The sequence below is a fragment of the Cyprinodon tularosa genome, unplaced genomic scaffold (assembly GCF_016077235.1).
Source record: "Cyprinodon tularosa strain WSP-4 unplaced genomic scaffold, ASM1607723v1 ctg45, whole genome shotgun sequence".
In the NCBI taxonomy this organism is placed as follows: Eukaryota; Metazoa; Chordata; class Actinopteri; order Cyprinodontiformes; family Cyprinodontidae; genus Cyprinodon; species Cyprinodon tularosa.
In genome coordinates this window covers 1,224,908-1,248,419 of record NW_024039174.1, presented here as the reverse complement: position 1 = coordinate 1,248,419, position 23,512 = coordinate 1,224,908, and the positions used below count along the sequence as shown (strand labels likewise).

The 23,512-nt window shown below is 37.6% G+C and overlaps 1 protein-coding gene across 5 annotated transcripts in view; it reads right to left on the bottom strand.

Annotated features, from left to right (window-relative positions):
• The window catches only part of carmil3 (capping protein regulator and myosin 1 linker 3), a 146,095-nt gene that overhangs the window by 113,979 nt on the left and 8,604 nt on the right, over nucleotides 1–23,512 (bottom strand). For all 5 annotated transcript variants that reach the window (XM_038300486.1, XM_038300490.1, XM_038300491.1 and 2 more), the window contains exons 3-5: nucleotides 4,364–4,414; nucleotides 967–1,026; nucleotides 759–880 (exon numbers count right to left, since the gene is read on the bottom strand). In XM_038300486.1, coding sequence (XP_038156414.1) covers nucleotides 759–880; nucleotides 967–1,026; nucleotides 4,364–4,414 — 233 coding nt within the window. The remainder of the gene's footprint in view (nucleotides 1–758; nucleotides 881–966; nucleotides 1,027–4,363; nucleotides 4,415–23,512) is intronic.

Here is a 23,512-nt window from a genome sequence, read left to right as displayed (position 1 = left end):
TGCCGTTAAGTTCAGCACACACCATGCTTAATCCTGTTTGTCAACAAACCCCACACATCTGACCACATTCGCGACCTTAATCCTTACCTTATCACCACAATCGTCGGGTGGCAGTTATTTTTACACCACCTGCATTTTTTCACTTCAGCACAGCAGAACCAATCGTTTATGATGATTGTGTAATCAAACACACAGTATTATCTCTCCCTCTTTTCCCTCTCCTCAGTACAAGCAAGCATCTGGTAGGAACTGAATGCATGAACAAAAAAAAACATTTTAATCTACTATATAGAACAGGATAGATAAGTTCTTAAAGGTCAACAAGCAGAATGGAATCAAAACCTTTGCCTTTCTAAAATATTGGTAAAACTAAGAATTATCTCCATTCTGCCTGCTTGCTCATACATGTCAAAAACTAATTTGTGATTAACTAAAAAGAATCCAACATTTTCTTTAGACCAGGACAGTTAAATAATGGCTTCTTGGCTTTAGAGCGCTGCCTTTAGAGTTTAGGTTTACTGCTATGTCACTGCTGCTGTGTTTTACAACTACTTTATCTGCTGCAAACAATTGCCAACTCAACTGCTGCTGATTTGGAACATGTGTTTGAGACATAAAACTGACAAAAATTACAGCAAAGATAAAAAAGAATATGACTGCTGCAGAAATAAACCAACAATGATAGCAGCTTTCCAAAAGGAAGTCTAGTGTTATTCATCTTAGCAAACATGTCTTGGTTTAGAAGAATGAATGCTTACGCATAAATTGAGTTGTTGAAGACCCGAGAGAGGGCGTAGTTGATGTGGCTGACTATGTGATCCAGTTGGTCCTGGGTCTGAAGCCTCAGAGTGTAGGTGGTCTTGTCTGTATCGATGACCACCTGAACATAGACATGAGATTTGTTCTTCTGCTGTATTGATTTACAATCATTAGGTGGTCTACATATTGATAAATAGTGCTTCTGACCTGGTGGTCTGGGTATGTGTTCATTGCTCTGATTTCCAAAAAGTTGAAGGTGGTCTCCACCTGAAAAAAACAGGAACAAAACATATTTCCAGTTTCCAATCATCGGCAGAACATACAATATAATATAGCTTATGTATATACACAATTTACAACAATTGACACCTTAAGCCTCTTTATTGGTTAAAAAGGTCTGATTCAAAAACAGACTTATAGAAAACAGCTCAAAAATTGTTTCATATCAGTAAGATTAATTCCAATACTAACCCAAAATACCAACTCAGTTTCCTTTCAAATAAACTAAGACACTAGTTTGTAGTGTGGGAGGAGAATAGCCTCCATATTTTGATGACATATTTTTGTTATTAAGCTTTTAGGGCAACCAAATAACACTGGCAAGACATTTTAAATGACTTAAATGTCATACTGTTTCTAACCTACTGAAGGCAGCCGTTAGATATTGCTGTTAATAGTGAAATTACTGTGGAAACCAGAGGCAAAAGACAACCTTATGACAAGTATGCACTTACAGATAGATCCTGAAAAGCCAACTGAATGATGAAAACAATGTCCACTCCATCAATATATAGACTTCATCATTCTCAAATGCAGTGTTGGGAAAGTTCTCTTTCTACGTGAACTAGTTCAAAGTTCAGTTCACACATTTTAAAATGAACTAGTTCAGTTCATAGTTCACAATTCCAAAAAACGAACTAGTTCATAGTTCTTTTTTTTTTTTTTTTTTCATATATTGCTCAATTACACCATAGCGTATTGTCGAACCACAGACAGCAATTATTTTATCAGTTGTAACTCTGAAACTGTGCGTCAAATTTCATCTTCATATCCAGTTTTGAATCCTTATCCAACCAGGGTTTACATTAGCATTGAGGGGACAGCATTTCCCCATTGTCGCTTTAACGCTTTGTTGCTGTCCATTCACTTCACACTAGTAGCAGCTGCAGCTTTCACCCCTACAGTATATTCTCAAAAACATCAGGAAAAATGTGCAGCTTGAATGGTCTTTTTTATGCGTAATTATTAAAAGAAAAATAGGAAAGTAGTCTTTAAGGTGCAAATGTTTTTTTTTTATTTTAATAATTTTTTCCATTTGAAATTCCATTTCAATACATACTAAAAAGGAATCCTGGAAAATTATACCAGGCAGGTTTAACAAACAAGTTACATGGATAGTAAAACCCTCAAGAACAGGGGTCTTCTATGTTTTCCAGACAAAGGACCCCCAAACTGATGGCGAGATGGAGCGGGGACCCCCTATTTATATATATTGTATGAAATTGTGTCCTATAGTCACTCTATTACAGATGGAGTAATGTAAAGAAATTAATTTCTCCCTGGGATTATTAAAGTTTTTCTGATTCTGATTCCTGGTTGTTGTGAAGGAAACGGTGCCCAGCTTGAAAGAGCTCCTGTGTCGCTGAATGTGAGCATTGATGACTGAAAGACATCTTTTGTCTCCATTTATCTGTTTACTACAGTGTGTTGATTTCATGTTAATGAGTATTTAAAGACATTTCAATTAATGGGGGAAAAAAAAAATGCAGGGGGGAAATATAAAAATATCAACTAACCATGCAGACCCTCATGCAGTACCTCCGTAGGCCCCCTAGGGGTCGCGGATCCCCTGTTGAAGACCTCCGCTCAAGAAGATTTTACTAACACAAACTGAGGGACCAGGCTGAGGTAGGAATTTAAGGTTACTGAAGTGCGGATTTTTTTACTGAAAGCCGGCGGGCAAACTTGTTGCCATCATCCTCACCGACCACCTGGTCATAAACCTGTTTTAAGTCGCCTCCTTTTGTTTTGATGACGCACGCGGCTGTAGGCTACGACGCTGGTAGCTGGTGTTGCCAGATTGGGTGTTTTTCCCGCTACATATTAAGGCCTGTTTACGGTGTGATTTAGCCGGGGTTTCGCCTGGAGGGCTTTATAGAAATCTGGCAACCTATTGAACGGAGTTGAACTGAGAGAGCGTGCCGTTCATAGACACCAGAATGAACGAGTTCACAAAAACGTTCATCAGGCAATAATGCAGTACGTTCAGTTCACGTTCGCCCAAAATATGAACGAGTTCATGAACTTTCGTTCAATGAACGCGTTCAGGCACAACACTGCTCAAATGCCTCAGTAGCTTTATGGCACAGTAAAGGAAGTAAAATAACCTAAGATGTGGAATCTCTTCACAATGCATGAGGAATTCCCAAGTTGAGAACTTAAAGGCCCTTTTTAAGAACCAAACAGCAAGATAATCCTTTGAAATTATGAAATATGTCTTCCATATGCCACCAAACAAGTAAAAGGAGGTAACCAATATTGAACAGTAACAAAGATGTATAAAAGAGGAATGGGATGATGGACAGAGGAGTTGATTATGGCAGCACATTAACAGGTTCTTAGCACAAACATCCTCTCTGTCACATCAGATAGGAGTCAAGACACAGGATGTACCAAGGTGTCTGTAAAAAAAGTCCATAAAAGGGGTCTTCATCGCTGGACCTCAAGATCTAGGCATCAGGAAGATTTATAAGGTTAGCAGGCCTTTGCCAAACTTGATGACATACTAAAGAGGTAAGTCAATCATTTAAATCAGCTGTATTGGAGCAGGGATGGAACTAAAATCTGCAGGACATTAGGCGTTGAGGACTAAGGTTAGAGCCCCCTGGTCTGGAAAATAATAGTTAGGTGTAAAATACTGTCAGGCAAACAGTACAGGAAACATTTTAAATAAGTGAGAGGAACAGTGTGCAGGAACATCTGGATGCTTGAAGGTCTCAAGGGGAAATAAAAAAGGTGTGGAGAGTTGATGCCTTAGTGGTTCCAGTGGTCATTGATTCATTAAGGTTGTGACCCTGAGATTTATGACTTGGTTGCAAGAACAACTTTGGAACTTTCTGCAGAAGAGCAAAGTCTTTGGGGGGCTTGACATTGAATTTCAACTTAAGACGTTGTATAGATATCTATATTTGTAGAACTATTTCAAAGACAAATAGTGTTCAAACCAAGAGTTAAAATTGAAAGTCTACTGATTAAAAGTCAAGCCTGTTTATTTAAGCTGAGGAACTGAGCTTTATGAGTAAATTGGTAAAAATTAACTGTGAAGTTTCTCTTAATGTCTGTTCCTGGCTTATGCAGTGCGCATCGGGTTTTATTGGGAATAGGATTCATTTCAACAATTCCAGGCTTTTGCATTCAGCATGTTGTCATAAATAAATGATCACAAATAAGTTTTACTGTCATTATCATTACATAACATCACCACAGTTGTAAACATTGTTTCTGCTTTTCTACTTTGAGAACTGTCTTTTTGCTTTGCATTACCATGGGCTCAAATCTTGAGAGCACAACACATTAAATTCCACTGAGAGTGAGTAATATTTACCTTGGTGGGCACTTTGACAGCGAAGAGATACAGTCTCCATGTTCCCAGGACCTGAGGGTAGAACACATTCATTTTTCTGTCACTGAGCCGGAAATGCAAGATGCAAATCACAGCAAAAAATAGCACGGCACAAAACATTACACAAAGAGAGTAAATCATCTCTGCAGTTCATCCAAATGTCTTGTAAGTCAAACGAAGCACTCTAAACATTAGCCTGCTAATGGCGTCGGGTTAGGCAGAATGTGAAAGAAATATAATGATGAGCCTGAGTCATGTGACAGACTAATTTATTTCAGTAAGTTGTGTTGATGGAACTAAGTAGCTATTATTCAACAGATGTCTCATTGTGCAAGAGAGGAAAGCATTGGTTGAACAAGAGAGAGATGGAAGACAAAGAAGAGGACGAGCTAAAAAAGAGGTGCTTTTGTTGGACAAAAAGGGCATTAACATTTTAAAGTGTCTGGGGTAGAACAGGAGAAGCACAACAAGAATATATTAATATTCTGCCCATCCTATTAATCTCATTTATAATTCAGAAATCCACAATTAGCATACCCCATGTGTGCACAGTGCATCTCTGCTCAACTCCAGTCCTCTCTCTGTCTACTGGTCACATTTGCTCTGTACTCTTTTCCAGCCTACTTCATAGTTCTCTTTCTGTCTCAGTTCTAATTCTCTCCACTGTTTTATGTCATTCCTCTGGATTTTCTTCATCCTCTTGGCCCATCCCTAATCCCTCCCATCCTCATGTGCTTCACTGTATGTCCTCTCTGTCTGGTTTGCGCCTACAACACCTCAACGCAACACCCCTTTCTCACTGCTTCCAGACTCCCTCTTCTCCCTTTGCGATTTAGTTCTTTCTATTCTTTTTCTGCTCTGTCGCTTTCAATTCCTCAAGGCCTTTCTGAGCTGAATGGCTAATGGCGCCCTGCAGAGAGTCAGAGAAAGGAAGAAAGAAAATGAAACATACAAAGAAAAAAAAGAAGAGGGGAAGGGTAGATAAAAAAAAGCAGATACACAGACCCCCCCCCCCCCCCCCCCCCCGATAATAGATTCTTCAGATTTCCCTTAACTATACAACAACCTCTTTGAGAGAATCCGGCCTCACACATCAGCCCTGTTGTTTTAAATATACGGACATGCATAACAGACTCCTACAGAGTTGGAGACAAAACAAAAGAAATAGAATAATCATCTATATCTAAAGAAAATTTAATGGACCTTTTTTGAAGATTTAAAGTCATATAAGATCTTAACGACAGTTATAAATCCAGAGATAAGCACGGCCCTTACAGACTGAGACGGGCTAAGACATAAACAAATAATTATAAAATGAGTAATAAAAGCCTTCAAAAGACCTGCAACTTGACAATGGGCCTCCTGATATAAACAAAGACATCAATAATGCAAGCTTGCCAAATGGCCAGCTGGATTCTCTGATCAAGCTTGTTCGGAGGACTGTCCCCTGTCTCAATAAAGTATCATTCATTCTCCATTTAGGGCATCATTAGGGAAAGACGCTACAAGTAAAACATTTTTTAATGTGCTGCATCAAATTGAAAAAACTGAATGGTGGAAACCGAGTGTGACAAAGAAGGCAAGAAAGAAAGGCACACATATCACCTCCTGCATGCTGTAGTTCAGCCAAATGTCAGCTTTCTTTTAACAAAGCAGTACATGTTTACATCAGTCCATCAATTCCCAGTCGCTGTCGAACAATAATGTGAAGGCAACAGATATATATTTACGTATAGCAATATAATATAGTACAATAATACAATATTATGAGTAACATAATAATACGTTTATTTATGTGTATAACAACTGAAAAATAAAGCAGCCAGAATCTATTTGTTCTACATCTTGTCATCCCATATTATTTGGCAGATGGAACCTGAAGTGCAATGAAAAAATGATGACATGGGTTATCACTGCATTTCACAGGTCACTTTCACACAGCATGCTCCCTTGCAAAAACACAGGGAAAATATATCTGTGGAAATTCAGACTTACTCCTGAAACTAGTTCTTTGTTTCCTGTTAAATAAATAAATGATGACATCAAACAGATTAACTTGACGTATCAGTTAAACTACAGTTTTAGAGCTCTGATTTGTAATGGATTTACAAAAATGTATGGAATTATATGTTAGCTATTAACAGCTTTTAAATTTCCAAAGTCACACAGACATTCTCACGCCAAGCATGATCCACAGAAGAGATCGAAAAAGTGTCTTTGCTGTACTCTACTCAGCCTTCTTGTTATCTGCACAAAGTCTTGTCACTATTATAAATTAAGTGCAAACATGTGTCAACATGTAAAGCAAGCAAAAGGCTATGCATGCTGCAGAAAAGAGGCATCAGGATGATTTATAAGGCTGGCTATAAAGACCACAGAAATCCGATGTGCGGTAAAAACTGTTACTGCTTAAATTCTCTGATCTGGTAAGATCACCTATCTGTTGAGAGAGAGATAAAGAGAGAGATAGTGTAAATCAGGCCTATTCTACATTTCAAAATCATATATGTGAAGGAAAAAAATGTAAAGAATGTGCACTTCAGTAAGTGGTGTGAAAGCATGGAGGTCTGTGTTGAATTAAAGCAATGTCTAAATATTAGAGTATTTAATAAAATCCCCAAACTGGTTTTCTTGTACTAAAAGTAAAAAACGCCCATGCAATTAAGCACCCCTTATTTTAAATTGTTAGAAAATCAGAGCTTCTGTCACTATACATCGGTGTATGCTAGGTCTGACACAATTCAGAATTTATTCACAATTTAATTGTGGTTAATCGATTATTGAAATAATTGTCAACTCATTTAGTAATCTATTAATAATTTACTGGAGTATAGAAGCTCTATAACAAGCTGACAGAACGACCCACTTAGAGCAGTAATTATGTCAAAATAGTAAAAATATATAAACATTTTGATTTTAAGGTATTAAAAAAAAAATTCTTCTGTCAATATGCTCTATCAAGAGCTACTCAAGTGGAAAAGTTTTAGTTTCACCTGGTTTTATTTTTATAAAAAGTCTTCTTTAAGGAACCTTTTGCTATCAAATTATTATTTGATTAATCAACAGATTAATCGATTTGCAAAATAATCATTAGTTGCAGCTCTAGTGTATACATATTCATACAATGAAAAGACAGATGCATAGAAAATCCCTTTACTAAGCCACAATAGGGAAATTGTGGTGTAATATAATGAATGTAGCTGTATGTGCTATGGGTAAAAACTCTATGAATCAAGATGTGTGTAGTAGAGTGATGAGCTCTCAAAAACCAAATGTGGGAAGACTAGTATGGTTACGACGGACAATGTGTTACAGACTCAGCTTTTTTAGCTGTGTCTTTCTTTGTAACTCAAATTTACAATGCTGCTGCTTTACATCCCACTCCCCTCATATCAACCTGAAAAATAAACTTCATAAAAAGCTCCCGGAGAATCACCTGTCATTGGCCTCACCCAGTAGTAAAGTGTTCTGCAATATTTATAGTGGCAGCGTTTTATTTTCTCTAAACTCAGTTTCTATAATTTTTGTATTTAAAATCCTATAGCTGCAGCTCTAGGAGCAGCTCTGCTTTCTCTGAATTTAGTAAAAGAACCTATAAAAATAGGGATGCACGATATAATCGGCCCCCTATCGGTATCGGCCTGTATCGGCCTTAAAACTGAATATTCGGACATCGGCCACCCCACCGATATTTAACCCGATATTTGATCAGCTTCTGAGTTTCTAAAGTCTAAAGAAAAAAAAAATACTACTTCTTCTTCTTCCTCAGAAACTTCTTTTTTACAGACTTAAAAACTTCTAAAGACGAGGGAAAAAATATTGATACATTAAAATATCACAATATCTTCGTATGCTGATATATTGCCATTTAAAAAAACCATATTAATCTCTTTTACTAATGAAATATTGCTATATGTCATCGTTATGCTACGAAATCCCCCGAAAATTCACGAAATTTTGCCATATTTTTATATGTTGATATATTGACGCGGTATCGATCTATTTTACTAATAAAATCTCACAAGAATTTGCAAAATATCACGAGAGTTTGTAACAGAACGATGAAATTTCATGAGATTTTGAAAGTAAAATAGATCGATACCGCGTTTTTAAAAATCAATTTGATATCAGCATATGAAAATATATTTGAGTACCGTATTTTCACGACTATAAGGCGCACCTAAACGTCTTTTTTTTCCCTCAAAATGTGGGGTGCGCCCTATGGTGCGGTGCGCCCTATCTGCGGACGTTGTTGAAACCACCATGAGTATGTGAGAACCTTAAAGGGGGAAGTGTATAAAAGAACAGGTATGTGCTTTATGCAGAACATTGTTGTCTTAACAACCCTGAAATTGGCAGAGACACGCCTATGAAGCCCAGTTTAAACTGAAGGCTATCAGCTACGCAGAGGAACATGGAAATCGAGCAGCTGCGAGAGAATTCAATATAAATGAATCGATGGTTCGCAAGTGGAGGAAGCTGGAAAACGAACTCCGACTGGTGAAGAAGACGCAGCTGAGTTTCCGCGGACATAAGGCGAGGTGGCCCGAGTTGGAGGAAAGACTCGAGCGGTGGATCGTGGAGCAAAGAACGAGTGGGGCCAGCGTTTCAACGGTCACTGTTCGACTAAAAGCAGTAAAGCTGGCGGAAGAAATGAAAATTTAAAATTTTCAAGGAGGTCCATTGTGGTGCTTCCGTTTTATGAAACGGTGCAATTTTTCCATCCGGGCCAGGACTACAGAGGTGCCGCTCACTTTCGACATCCCGGTGAATCACACCGTGGAGAAGAAGGGGACCAGCACTGTAGCGATACACACAACGGGGTATGAAAAGGCGTCGTTTACTGTTGTGCTTGGCTGCCACGTAAATGGACAGAAACTGCCGCCTATGGTGATTTTTAAAAGAAAGACTTTGCCTAAAGAGGCTTTCGCAAAAGCCGGCATCATTTCCAAGGAGCCGCCCGGCACGGAAAGTGACTCTGACAGCGAAGAAGAAGGGGAAACTGGCATGTCGGATTTAGCGCAGCTGTTTAATTCAGAAACAGAGGATGATGACTTTGAGGGATTTGATTAATACTCTGTAATAAATACATTAATAAAGCACAATCATACTCAGTTTTGCTCCCGCTCTATTTTTCTACCTGAAAGCTTAATTCAACAGCAGCCTCTGGGCCGCGGCGCATCCGGGTTCACCTCGGCAGGTGTTTTTTCATCTAAATAATCTAAATCTTTTTAAGTGAGAAAGTCCACCTGAAAATTTTATCATTGCAGTCAGTTCATCCAGATTATTGTCCTGCCTATGTTTTAAGTTAATTTATGCGTCAATAAACGAAGAAGAAGGGGAAACTGGCATGTCGGATTTAGCGCAGCTGTTTAATTCAGAAACAGAGGATGAGGACTTTGAGGGGTTTGATTAATACTCTGAAATAAATACACGAATAAAGCACAATCATACTCAGTTTTGCTCCCGCTCTATTTTTCTACCTGAAAACTTAATTCAACAGCAGCCTCTGGGCCGCGGCGCATCCGGACTCACCTCGGCAGGTGTTTTTTCATCTAAATAATCTAAATCTTTTTAAGTGAGAAAGTCCACCTGAAAATTTAATCATTGCAGTCAGTTCATCCAGGTTATTATCCTGCCTATGTTTTAAGTTAATTTATGCGTCAATAAACGAAGAAGAAGGGGAAACTGGCATGTCGGATTTAGCGCAGCTGTTTAATTCAGAAACAGAGGATGATGACTTTGAGGGGTTTGATTAATAGCCTACTCTGTAATAAATACATTAATAAAGCACAATCATACTCAGTTTTGCTCCCGCTCTATTTTTCTACCTGAAAACTTAATTCAACAGCAGCCTCTGGGCCGCGGCACATCCAGGCTCACCTCGGCAGGTGTTTTTTCATCTAAATAATCTAAATCTTTTTAAGTGAGAAAGTCCACCTGAAAATTTAATCATTGCAGTCAGTTCATCCAGGTTATTATCCTGCCTATGTTTTAAGTTAATTTATGCGTCAATAAACTGTATCAGAGGAGTAATCACAGCCCTGTGTCATCAGCGATGTGTCTCTCACGGCCGGTTCCCAGGTTTGAATAATACTTTGTAATAAATACACCTTGCAGCTTTATTTGCTGTGATCAATGGGAATAAAGTAGTTTTAATATGTTTTTAAGTGGGAAAATCCACCTGAGAGGACATGTACCTGTATATAAAAAACGCGCCCTATAGTCCGGTGCGCCTTATGTGTGTGTTAAATACAGAAATGGGACACATAACTGAGAGTGCGCCTTTTAGTCCGGTGCGCCTTATGGTCGTGAAAATACGGTATATTATTTTTCAAAGTGTCAGAAATGGATAACAAAACTGCTATTTTCAATGACTACTTATTTTTGTCCAGCTTTAACATCAGTATCGATATCGGTACATGAGTTTTAAAATATCGGCATATCGGATATCGGCCAAAATCCCAATATCGTGCATCACTACATAAAAATCTATCACTTTTTTCCCAATTTTGCCCAATCAAATGGACATTCTTTTGTTTTGCCTCAAAGCAGGATAAGAGTGAAAATGCGGCACATCTGGTCACCCTAGAATTATAGGCGTTAATGTCTGCATGTATGTTTATATGAATATAAATACATGTATTTGTACACTCAATACACAGTGGATGATGAATGGACCTAAGTAGGAATCAAGAAAATTGTTGTTAATAACGAGGAGAAGTGGTATGATTAAATCATTTTCAATGCATACACCTTTTTTGGCATGGTCACTTAATATAAATAAAGTGTTTAAGTATATAATTATTAATAGATAATATTTGTATGTGTTAATTTTGGAATTTGCTGTTCATTTAACTTTTTTCCTCCATCTATGTTTTCTGACTGAATAACAAAAAAAAAAAATCCTCTACCCTTTTTTAAATCCTCATTTATTTCCCCTAACCATCTTTTTCATCTACTATTAACTCTTAGCTGTTTTTTAAGTCCTGATGATGGTGTGATTTTATTACATTGCCACATACAATGTTATTTAGGATTCATGTTATATTACTGTGTTTGTTTACCTACATCAATCTGAACAGCTGATTGAGGTAATTAATTATGTGGTGGATACAGCCAAAAATATACTTTCAAATGGGTTTTCAAGATGATGTCCTTGGATTGAGCAGTGATGCATGAGTACGAACTTGGCAGTCAGATAAATGAGTTGTCTCAAAAATGTATTAAGATGCAACAAATAATATCTAGCTATTTAATATCAATTAACACAGCAAGCCAGAATTCCAAACAGCCCAAATAAGTCAAGATCAGACGATATGCAATTGTCGTTGCATTATATCTGCTAACACTGTCCTGAGAAGTTAATTCCCAAACCCTAAAAGCTGCGAAAAGATTGTTATTATGCCCTGGTAATGGCTCAAGATAAGATGGTGAGCTTCTTTGATGTGGTCTGCAGAGCAGCCAGCAGGTGACATTCTTAAAAAAACTGATGAAGTGACAAATGAAAAGGATTGGAATGTTAAAGATGACTAGATGAGAGGTACAGAAGTGTCCTTGCTGTGATGGCACAGTGTCAGAGGCTCCATTTCAAAGAACCACCTAGCCAGCCAACCAGCTAGCTGGACCCGGGAGCAACACTGTGAGAGCAGGATGAGGCATGTGTGTCAGTCAGGAGGGACTGTGCAATGAATACACGAAGAGAACAACTTTGTTTCTCCCTCTCATATACAAGAGGGAGGGCAGAGGGTGGGGGCTTATATTAATCTTAAACTGTCAGGCTCTGGGTCTTGCACTTCAAACGAAATGGTGGAAATCAAAGCATTTCTCTAGATCATGTGTATGATTGTGTGCACGCGCCTGTGCACTGTGATGTAGCCTCTGAGGAAACACGCAGGGGGCCAGTTCCAGATTCGGTCACCAGCAGTATATTTTGCCCACAAGGGCATCTCCAAAACAAGCACACAGAAAAACCCCTGCACACACACATCAAAACCAACCCAACATGTTACACATTCGTGAACATACAGAAACTGATTTAAGATTTCATACAACACCCCTTGGACCTTTTCATATTTTATCAAGTCGCAACCACAGTTTATGGGACCTTTTAGTGAATTTCATGTGATAGAGTGTTAAAAAGTAATGCTTTACCTTAAATGTGAGAGAAAATGAGAAGTGATTCCAAATATTTTTAAATAATAGCAAATTAAAGAATGAAGTGGACATTTATTTTGAGTCCCCCTGAGTCAATACTTTTTAGAGGCATCTGCTGCAATTAAAGCTGCAAGTACTTTCAACTTATTTTTATTCTTCTTTGCAAAACACTTCTAGGTCCAGTCAGGTTTAAATAAACTAAGGCCACAACATGGTAATGTTGCTATTAAATAATGTGATGGAAACATTACTTGCAAAAACTGAGCTTCTTGCATTAAGCAATAAATCTTAACTGCAAAATGAAAAATGATTTGCATGATTTAAATCAGCTCAAAAATTTCCGTTGCCTACTTGTTCACTTTCTTTGATTCATCCAGTCACTTTCTACTGAAGACTGGATGACAAAAGATTTCACTCTGGAGCATCAGCTCAACTCCCCCCTCCCCTTCTCCTTTCTTTATCACATTGAGAAGCAAACTCTTGCGTCAGGTACTTGCCCGCCACATGATCTCATGTACCTCCTAATGTTTTATGAGTGCCCTGTGACTGAGGAGAAGCAAAGAGAAAAACTAAAAGATTTAAAAAAAAATGATAGAGATTCAATTGGCTTCAGAGACAATAACAACAGATGTAGTGTGGAAGCACTTTGGATTCAGACCAAATGACAGTGGTGAAACTTTTTGTGATTTTTGAATACAGTAGCAACTAATCTTAGCAAAGCAACAACAAACTGACTCTGCTCCTAAAAATGGATCCTCCTTTGGAAACAGTACAACTGACGGGGCAGTCTCCATCTTCACAACAGTCCATGATCCATCGAGCATTTAATCGCGAAACAACATAAAAGGCAGTGAAAAATGGTGCACATTCACCACGAGGTTCACCTAATCTCTAAATTTATGTTGCATTTTAATATTTTCAAAAGAAAAGCTTTTTTTTTTTTATATTTCAAAACATCCAACTCCCAGTATGAACTACCATGAAAAAGTATAACTCAATTGGGTTAGAACAGGGAAAATATTGATGTCCCTGATTCTGTTGTATGAGAACATTGTAAATCCAATAAAACGAAGAATAAATTCAAAGATCAAACTGTTTATCATATTTTTTTTTAGAAATTTGTAAACAGAATCAATAGATTTCATAAAAAGATTCTGATAATCCACACAGCGCAGTGACGTGATTAAAACAGGTCAGGCAGAAGAGAACAATGACAATGAGTGAAATGGTTACAAGCTGAATAAACACAGCGACTGACCGAGGCTAAATGGTTGCAGAGAGATGAGAAGGAAGGAAGGACAAGTGTCTGGACTGAAAAGAGAGGAATGAGTGGAGAGAGAGAAATACTCTGGGTTGCTTTTAAGTCCTGACAATGCATGGTCACACTCATTCACACTTTCTCTCTATCAGAAGGGAAGAGAGAAGGTCAGCAGTCACACTTTACACAGGCTACCCAACATGTCTTAAGAAAAATCAAAGGCAATTTCGGTCCTAATTACAGCGGTGAACATTCGCCATGCACCATCAAACGATAAATCTAAAGGCTTGCAGAGAAAATGACTTCATACAGGCAGCCTCAAAGGAATACAAGACATAAAAAGAAATGCATGGTAACTTTCGCTATTACACAAGCATATTATGCGTATATGTGTCAGAGACAGGATGCCAGAATGCAGGACTGAGCCGCAAGTACAGTCCATCTTTGCTTTGCAGCTTTGTTGCCTTCCTTCAGATCCTAGGGTTCTTTGGAAAACTGAGTCATCTAGCAGGCTCACTTTCACCATCTTAAATTATGTAATTCATAGCGAGTGCTTTAGGCTTTGTTTACTATCAGAGCTGTCTTGTGTAGCAGACATAGGTTCCCTAAACAAAAAGGCTAAAAATTCACAGGATCCAAAGTATTCATTAGCAAAGACTGCCAAGTTGATCTTTTGTTGTGTTTCTTTAGGGTTTCAGCTGAGTTCATTAAACCACTGAAAATGAGGGTGTCAAACCTTTGATGAATAAAAACTGAATGTTATACAGTTCAGAGCAAAAATAATGATACTCTGAACTTTTTCCTCTTTTTTTCACATTACAACTACCACAATTTAAAAAATCATTATAAAGAAACCCAAGGAACAAACAGACAGGGTGGGGAGAGTTTTGGATGAGTTAAAACAGGGATAGGTTAACATAGTTAGCTTAAAAGCCAGGGGGGGGGTAAAACAATCAGCAGATCAGGTGGGATAATCTCAGGATAACTATTAGGCTACGTTCACACTGCAGCCTGAAGTGACCCAAATCCGATTTTTTTTGCCCATATGCAACCTGGATCTGATCTTTTCATGGCAGTCTGAACAACACAGATTCGATTTTTTCCAATCTGACCCAGGCCACTTGGCTATGTGGTCCTGAATCTGATACGAATCTGATCTTTTCAAATGAGACCTGTATGTGAACGGCCAGGTCGCATTCATTCGACCTGAACGTCATTAATACCCGACAAAGGTCAATATTATGTGTCTTGCTACACAGAATAGGCAAGAAAAACAAAAACCATGGCAGAAGATGATGCGGAGAGCAGTATTTATGTGTAAACATATTGAAAAGATTGACTTTTTATGGTTGGAAAAGACCACTAGATGTACGCCGGCACTACAATCCATGTTTACTTCCGTAAACACAGAGCACGCTGACCTGTGATGTCATTGCGTCCACTACTGCGCATGCGGGACACTTGCGATGTACGACTGCAGTTCACACAAGAGATCAAATACAAGTCGCATATATTTGGAAATATGAATGGCAACGCGAAAAAAAACGGTTTTAAAAAAAAAAATCGGAATTGAGCATCAAGGCCTGCAGTGTGAACGTAGCCTTAGTGAACTCAAGGTCATATGGAAAAGTGCAATGAAGAAAGTGAAGTTAAGTAGAAAAGGGATTTAAAGTTAGTTGCAAGCAAAGGACATTAAAGCTGGACATAAACTGATTTTTTTTTTTTTTACTAAGACTTTAAACACTATTCTTTAGGTCTGATCCACTAACATACAATATAAGGAGTATAACAAACAAAGAACAATTAATAGGCAGATCTACTAAGTCTGCATACATAATTGATAACAGGTGTAAAAGATGTGCGGATAGCCCTATTTAAATAAGCATGTTGTATGTGTTGCTACATGTTACACTGAAGTGATTTGGAGAGCAGAGTAGTTTCTTTTTTAACAAAGCAGACAGGTTTTGCTCATAAAGATAAACATTTGTAACAGCACTGCTCACAGATAGCAGGTTTATAATAATAATAATAATAATACATTTTATTTAACAGCGCCTTTCTTGACACTCAAGGTCACTTTACAAAAAATACAAAAGATAAATAAAAAGAAAGATGAAAATACAAAATACAGATACAGAAACATAAAAACAATTATTGATAGGGAATCACAATAAGCACAAACATGATTTGGAAAAGATACAGATGGAGAAGAAAATAAAGGACCTCTGTTTAAACTCTTAAAAGCTGGCACAAAAACAGGGAGCTTCTGGCAACTGGACTGGATTAGCCGAACGGTTGCTCCAACTAGTTAAGGTTATTATTTGTACTGTATGTCTTAAAGAAATGTGCTTTAGACGAATCATATTTCCAAACATGCAGATAACCTTTTGGTTTTGATTTTTCTTAATGAATGAAGAATGTCCTTTCATTCTTTTCTTTGATTTAAGATAATATAAAAAAAATTTAAACTAAAATAAACTGAATTGAATTTCTATGCTACTCAGTAGAGCAGGGTGATTAATCAATAAAATAAACTAATCAAGTCTTCTGTTTATGAAGATTTTATTTTTTTGGACAATATGATTTTTTTGTTTTTTGTTCTTTGATATGTATTAATAACTAATAAACTAGCTGACTGTATAACACCACTCACTGGAAATTCTTAGTTTTATATATTTTCAGAGCTATTTTTAAAACATTGTTTTACAAGCATATTCACAGCTTTTGCTGCCCTTTAAATTAAGGTCACCTCCCAAAAGAGTTGATTGAAATAAAAAACATTTTTATGTCTTATGTAATTTGTCATTTTCATTGTGAAACTTAAGGAAGTTAAACGAAATCTATCAATTGCATTTGGTAGGAAAAACATCTGGATCATATTTTTAGCCATAACACTAACTACTACTTAATATTAGATGTGAATACAATAAATCACAAAGAACCCTGAAAATGTTGAAAGAATATGAATACTGTTTCAGGGCACTGCAAGGGTGAAACGTTCTGGGCGTCTTCCAGCTGAAGTTACAGACAATATTAAACTTTGAATACAAGGCAACTTATTCTCAGTGACAGCCAGGCCCTTCTTGCTGACGATGCAGCACCAGGTGTCATTGGGGTGAAGCAAGAAGGAGAAAGCTTGTTCACAAACAGGTTTTCAACTAAGCAATTTTCTGAGTACAAGCACTGCCCTCTAACTGCTAAAGTGCTGCTCTAGAACTTTGCTTTTTACAAATTGCATTCAATTTGGCTAATTAAAATAATGAGCTCAGGTGAAAAAATAAATTCAATAAGCAAATACGGCACAGTTTTCGAACTCCAGGAAATTCATGTAAAAACCAAATAATTATTTTTCTTATCCATTTTACTCCTTATACTGACTTTATCCCTGATATGGTTATTATTGGATTATTTAAAAGGAAACGAGAGGTGCATTTATTGTGTGGTATCTAGGGGTGGGTATTGGCAAAGAAGTCACGATTCGATTCGAATCACGATTCACATGCCACGATGCGATTCTATCACGATGCATCACGATACTTGAAATATTGCGATGCATTGCAATATTTTCACTGAACACTGTAGTAAAAGGATACAGCCCTTACCAGTGGCTGACTGGCTGGGTATGATCTGGATAGTGTCTTCAATTGATACATAACTGAAAGCAACCGAATTCATACATAGCTGTATTTATTGAAATGACTTTTGGAGGTGTTGCCATGAAAACAAATACTGGACAGAAATATTACTATTACCGGCGTGGACACACTGACAAAAAGATCTTAGGATTCATCAAACTTAAAATAACAAAATAAGGATAATCAGTGCCGTTTACATGGCCTCAGTGGTCCTTCAAACCAATGAAACGAAAACATTAAAATGTTTCAACTTGAAAACTGAAATGATAAAAAAAAAAAAAAAAATTTTTTTTTTTTTTTTTTTTTTTTTTTAATAATCGATTCTTGCCTTCAAGAATCGATGCAGTAGATCACAACAATTAGAATCGCGATGCATCGATATGACGATTATTTTGCACACCCCTAGTGGTATCTGTGCGAGGCTAAATAGGAATCAATGTGTGGACAATATATGAGCAAGCATATTCCAACCACAAAAACGACAAATACAAACACGCCTCAGGGGGACTACACTTTCAACAAGATTTGTGAGTTTTAATTATCTGTAGACCTCAAAAATGCATAACACATATGCAGAAAACAGCAAATAAAAACTAAAGGAAATAGACGATGTTTAATGTTTTTTTTACTGCAAGAAGCAGGAAGGCCACAGGCAGCAGCATGCTAAAATAGCAAATTTTTCTCCATCTGAGCTAAAATACAAAATGATGATCAAGCATTGCAAGCCACTATTACCTATTAGCTGGGTCAGTAGCCTTGATCAACTTTGCCAATTAAGAACTGGAAGAAAGCACTTTCATTTATCATTTAACATGTTTGAAAAATGTTGTGCGGCTTGTTTAAGGACACAAAATTAAATAAAACTAACAGGGTAAACCAAAGCTAAGTTTCCCAGAAGACATGCAGGGTCTCAAATGACTATCTGAGAGTCTTAGTATTTGTGCTCTGCTAAGCAAAATTCTAAACCTTGTTTTCTGAGCAAAACGAAAGTTCTGTGAAAATGTCATCATGTATAACTGGATTCCAGACTGCTTCCCTGGTCTTCCTTAAAATCTCTTTACACATTGTGGTGGCTGCATCATGCTGTGGGGGGCAATAACCACTCTTTTGGCTTTTTCTTTCTAGATAAAACTAAACTATGTCATGCAGGATCTTAAACAAGCTTCCAGGGATAAATTTAAGATGCCTAGGGAAGAAAATGTAGGCATTCCCTTTTATGATGACTCCTGAGAATCAGCTTTGAAACTAATTTATTCATCTTTATCTTGCACTAAAAAGAAAATGTTAATCAAGTATAAGGTACCCCATATTTCCAAGGTTAAGCTGTTCTCTGTTTACCTTATTATCATATATTTTCCTCATGTTCTGTCCTGAACAACTGATTGAAGCAGTGTTTTTTTTTAGTTCTAAAGAGAAATGTCTTTTGAACAGCATGTTAAAGAATTTCATGAATCCAACGCATTCATTTTTTATGTTATTTGTTGTTGTTTAATGCAATTATTCAGTGTACTGCTAGTCAGCTGGCTTAAAAAAGTGAACTACTACAAAGTACTACAGTCAGCTACTTGAATGGATAGCCTGACTTATTAACAATCTTGCAACATGAAACCTAACTAAAGAACACCAGATACACGTCTTGATTGGCTACAAATTAAAAAAAATATGTTTTGGAGTTGTGAGGTCAAATTCAGGAACACAGAATGTCCAACTGAGATGATATGGCATTGCCTTAGACACACCAATCAAGCTAAAAAAATTTAAATAAAAAATCCAACATGGTTGAATCAAAACTTTTCTGCAAATCAGTGCGGGCCAAAATCCATCCAGAGTGAAATTGTATTTTTTTTTTGTCATTATAAACTTTGTTGTTGAGGTAGTTGGAAAAACCATTGCCCTTATTAAAAAATCTGCCAAGTTTTTACGCCTCTATTTTTACTGTGTGCCGATAACTCCATCAGACTCCTTAACTGAACCAAATCTCAGGCCACTTGTGAAACAATTCTTTTAAAATGTGATCTTTTAACAGCCTTTTTATTAGATCCCATCAGTCTCTGCATAAGCAGAACATGAGCTTGACATCCTCTTTTTCCAGGACATGTCCTACTTTTCATACTTAACAAAATGTCCGAGGGGAATTTCAAAATCGTCCGGGATTTTTGTCCACTACGATGCAGCACGTAGTCGAATTAATTAAGTGGGAGGGACCTTTTGTGATGCAGGGTCACTGTGACTCAGGCAGTAGGGGTTTGTTATACAGTCAATAGTTTCAGCTCCCATTTAGTCAGTCTTTGTTGTTGTGCCCTTGGTCATAAAACATCATCCACCTTTACCGGCTTTTGGTGGACAGAAAATGTGGCAGCAATTGTATGGCAGCCTCATTACATGGCAGCCTTGATTCTGTCAATCTGCCGCAAGGAAGCTATGACTACAATGTGATTTATCACCATCAGTGTGTGAATGAGTGAATAATTGTAGTAAAAAGTGCTTTGAAGTCTTCTAACTTGATAAAGCCCTATACAAGAAAAGGCCATTGAAAAATTGTAGTTTGGGAAATTGAGGTTTAGCTCTCTAAGTAAAATGACCTAAAAGAAGGAAAAAAAGGCGACACCAGTGTAGTTTTCCATGTAAGCCTACTATGTTGCACTAGAATCCCCCAGTGAACTTTGGTGGAACCATAAAACTGATTATTGTGTACATTTAAAAGAAACGTCATATTCATGCAGCCCAAGATTGAAGTAAAGGTGTATAAAGACCCATTGAAATGAATTAATGTCTTCACTCTATAATTTCTCACAGAAAAAGAATTTTTTATTCTTTGTTGAGCAACCCTTGAATGAAGTGTGTTTCAAAATCTGTACTTTATTCTATTTATCCATTCTTGCATTTATTTAGCTTTGGATATACTTATTGAGACCATTACTAAGTTCATGCTTTGAGGCAAGTTCTGATCAAGTTTTGATTATGTAGAGATATTATATAGATAGTTTTGATTGGAGAGATTTGAAAAAGAAAAGAGAAGTGAGCACATCTGGTTGAATGTTTTGTTTTTGTAATAAATTATATTATGATAAGAGGGATTCTTGTTATATTTCCTCAGGAAATGTGTTTAATGATCTGATTCACAAGATATTAGGGGTGGAATGGTTCACAAAATCCACTGTTCGGTTTGGTTCACGGTTTCGTGGTCACGGTTTTCGGTTCGGTTCGGTATATGTTGAATGTTAGCCTGACATGTTGGTCGTGTTGCTGTTAGCATAAACAAAACGTGTTGCACAATGCTTGCACACTGTTGCACTTTTATCCACGACTTTCTTTCCGCCGTCATCGTAGGTCACTCTAAATGCAAAGTGGTTCCATACAGCAGACCTATAAAGTGCTGCTGGCGCGTCTTCTAACTCCTGCTCTTTCCCACTCGCCATACCCACACAATTCTCCAAAACAACTACGCTGCTTCGCTTCTTCTTCTTGGTTACTACTGGTGGTTGGCTTTGGTCGCAGTACCGCCACCTTCTGCTCTGGAGTGTAAACGCTTCGCCTATAAGAAAAAGGAGCAGCGCATGAACCGAACGCAACACATGCGAATCGAACCGAGACAGTCGAACCGAACGGTTCGGACTGTTTTCATAAACCTTTCCATCCCTACTAGATATGATAGTATATTTCTTACATGACTGTCATAGACATAAATCACAGGAAAGTTTCAGGATAGTCTGAAGTGTCAAGCATAAAAAACTTGTGATATCCTATAGGTAAAAACTAAGATTTCCTTTAAGCAGGGTGTTTGTACAAAGAGAAGTGTCAATAAAACTCATGCTACTAGATAGCTTACTAAATAAAATAATTTATCAGCAAATCGTTTTTTAATCAAATTTAATATTTTAAGACACTTATATTTCAGGGCTTTCCCAACATCTTAAACAGAGGCGCTAACAAATGAGGTCAGCATTCCCTTATCCTCTGAAAGAAATTTTTATTCAGTATAATGAAAGCTTACTTTTATTCTAAATATCTTATTTTTATTAGTTGGAACTAGCTCAGTTCAGAAAACAGGGAGCCACTTTCACTTATGAATGATTTATTTGTAACAGGGGGACTTTAAAAGGCAATTCAAAGCCATAAATCATCATCATATATTACACCCGCCATGAGTTTTATAAATTACAGCACTGCTATAAACAAACACACACACACACACACACACACACACACACACACACACCAGCCCCACACATCCACACAGTCACTAAGCATCCAAGCATAACTGAACCTTCACATGTGGAAACAGCACCTATTTGACCCCGGTTCTTTACGCACAGTTCTTATGAGCAATTTCTCAACGTTCACTGTAGAACCTATGCAGGGAATGAGCACCCACGTGTGTCCAGGACTGTCACACAGTGACTCTCTCAGCATGTAATTGGCTTATTATTGGAGCACAGAAACCGCAGAGTCAACAGAGGATGAAACGGAGCAACCGATCAGGATAAATAAGTGGCGGAACAGCCAAATCGGCAAGTGGGGCATCAAAACACAGCAGAGATTTCCTCCCTCCCTCTCTATCTGCTCACTCCATCCTTCATTCACGCTCCTCCAGTGGGATGCCCTCCCCTTTTCCTTCATCATATTCCCCCCCTTTTCTCTCTCCCAAGCTCTCTTCCTTTGAAGATGCTTTGTTTTCTGACTTGCCTCTCTAATCTTCAGTACGGTGATCTAATAATGGCCGAGAGAGTGCATGTGAAAGCAAGTTCTGATGCTCTGAGCCTCGTGTGTGTCTACGTTTAAGCCTCCGGCACATGCCAATCTGCAAGCATGTGTGCGTTAGGATGTGATAGATGCATTCACATTGACACTCTCCAACACATTGCCCTGGGTGCTTATAGATGTCCTGCTGCGCCCTCCTAGTGCCTGTATGAGGTGGGCGGTGGGGGGTTACAGCCTTGGATGTGTGTGTGTGTGTGCTTCAACAAATGATGGCTGGTACAGTCGACACACACTGACAGTTGGATATGAACAAATCTCCTGAGGGACTGGAAGAAGGAGCAATATTTAGAACAAAGGCTTAATGGTAAACATAAAACAGATGCATGAAGCTTGAATTTATTGAACTTTACCTTCCCAAAAAAAGAGAAATATGAGATTTCAGGATCACATCTGTGAGCAAGCTCAACAGATTCTAAATGCAAAAATCTAAATGCAGATATTCTCTATAAATACCTGTGAGGCCTCCATAGAACAGATTAATTCATACTTCAATTAAACTACACACAAGTGGACTTTAATTACTTAAGGAATTTGGTTGCAGACGAATCCATTTTGTGGTATCCTAATGAGTAAATAAAACTTAACACAAAACTACTGCTCCACACGTTTGTGATACCGTAATTTTCCGACTATAAGCCGCGACTTTTTCCCCATTTTTCGACCTTGCGGCTTATATAACAATGCGGCTTATCTATGGACTTTTACAGCTAACGGCCACTAGGGTAATACCTAAATCTATGGATTTTACCATCCACCATGTTGATGTCACATTTGCTTCAACAGACTTCTATCACGAGTGGTACGAGACAGAACGACAGCGAGAAAGACGGACATTAAACATAAAAAAACTGCTGCTTATAGTCCGGTGCGGCTTGTATATGTACAAATCACGCAATTTAGCTTCTGTGGCTTATATTCAGGTGCGGCTAATAGTCCGAAAATTACGGTAGTAAAAAAGCAAAAAAAGTATGCTTAAAATCACTTATTGAAAACCTATTGAATCTATGTGAAACACAATGTCCACTTTCTGTATGTGAAATAATTAAGATTTTTAGTATTTGGTGCCCAGCTCATACTGAGAAGACCTGTCCATTTAGGAAGACCATTTATTCAACCTTCATACATCAAGACAAATGCATTCATTAGAGCAAAAGATTTTTTTTTTTTTGAGAGAGAGAGAGAGAGAGAGAGAGAGAGATATGCAGATATGTCTACATGTTTTCCCTCCTCCCTTCTCTTAAAAGCATCTGAAGTAGCAGAGGCAGCTAGAGTTTATTTGGATAGTAAAAAAAAAATCTTGTAAAGCAAAGACCTAATTGA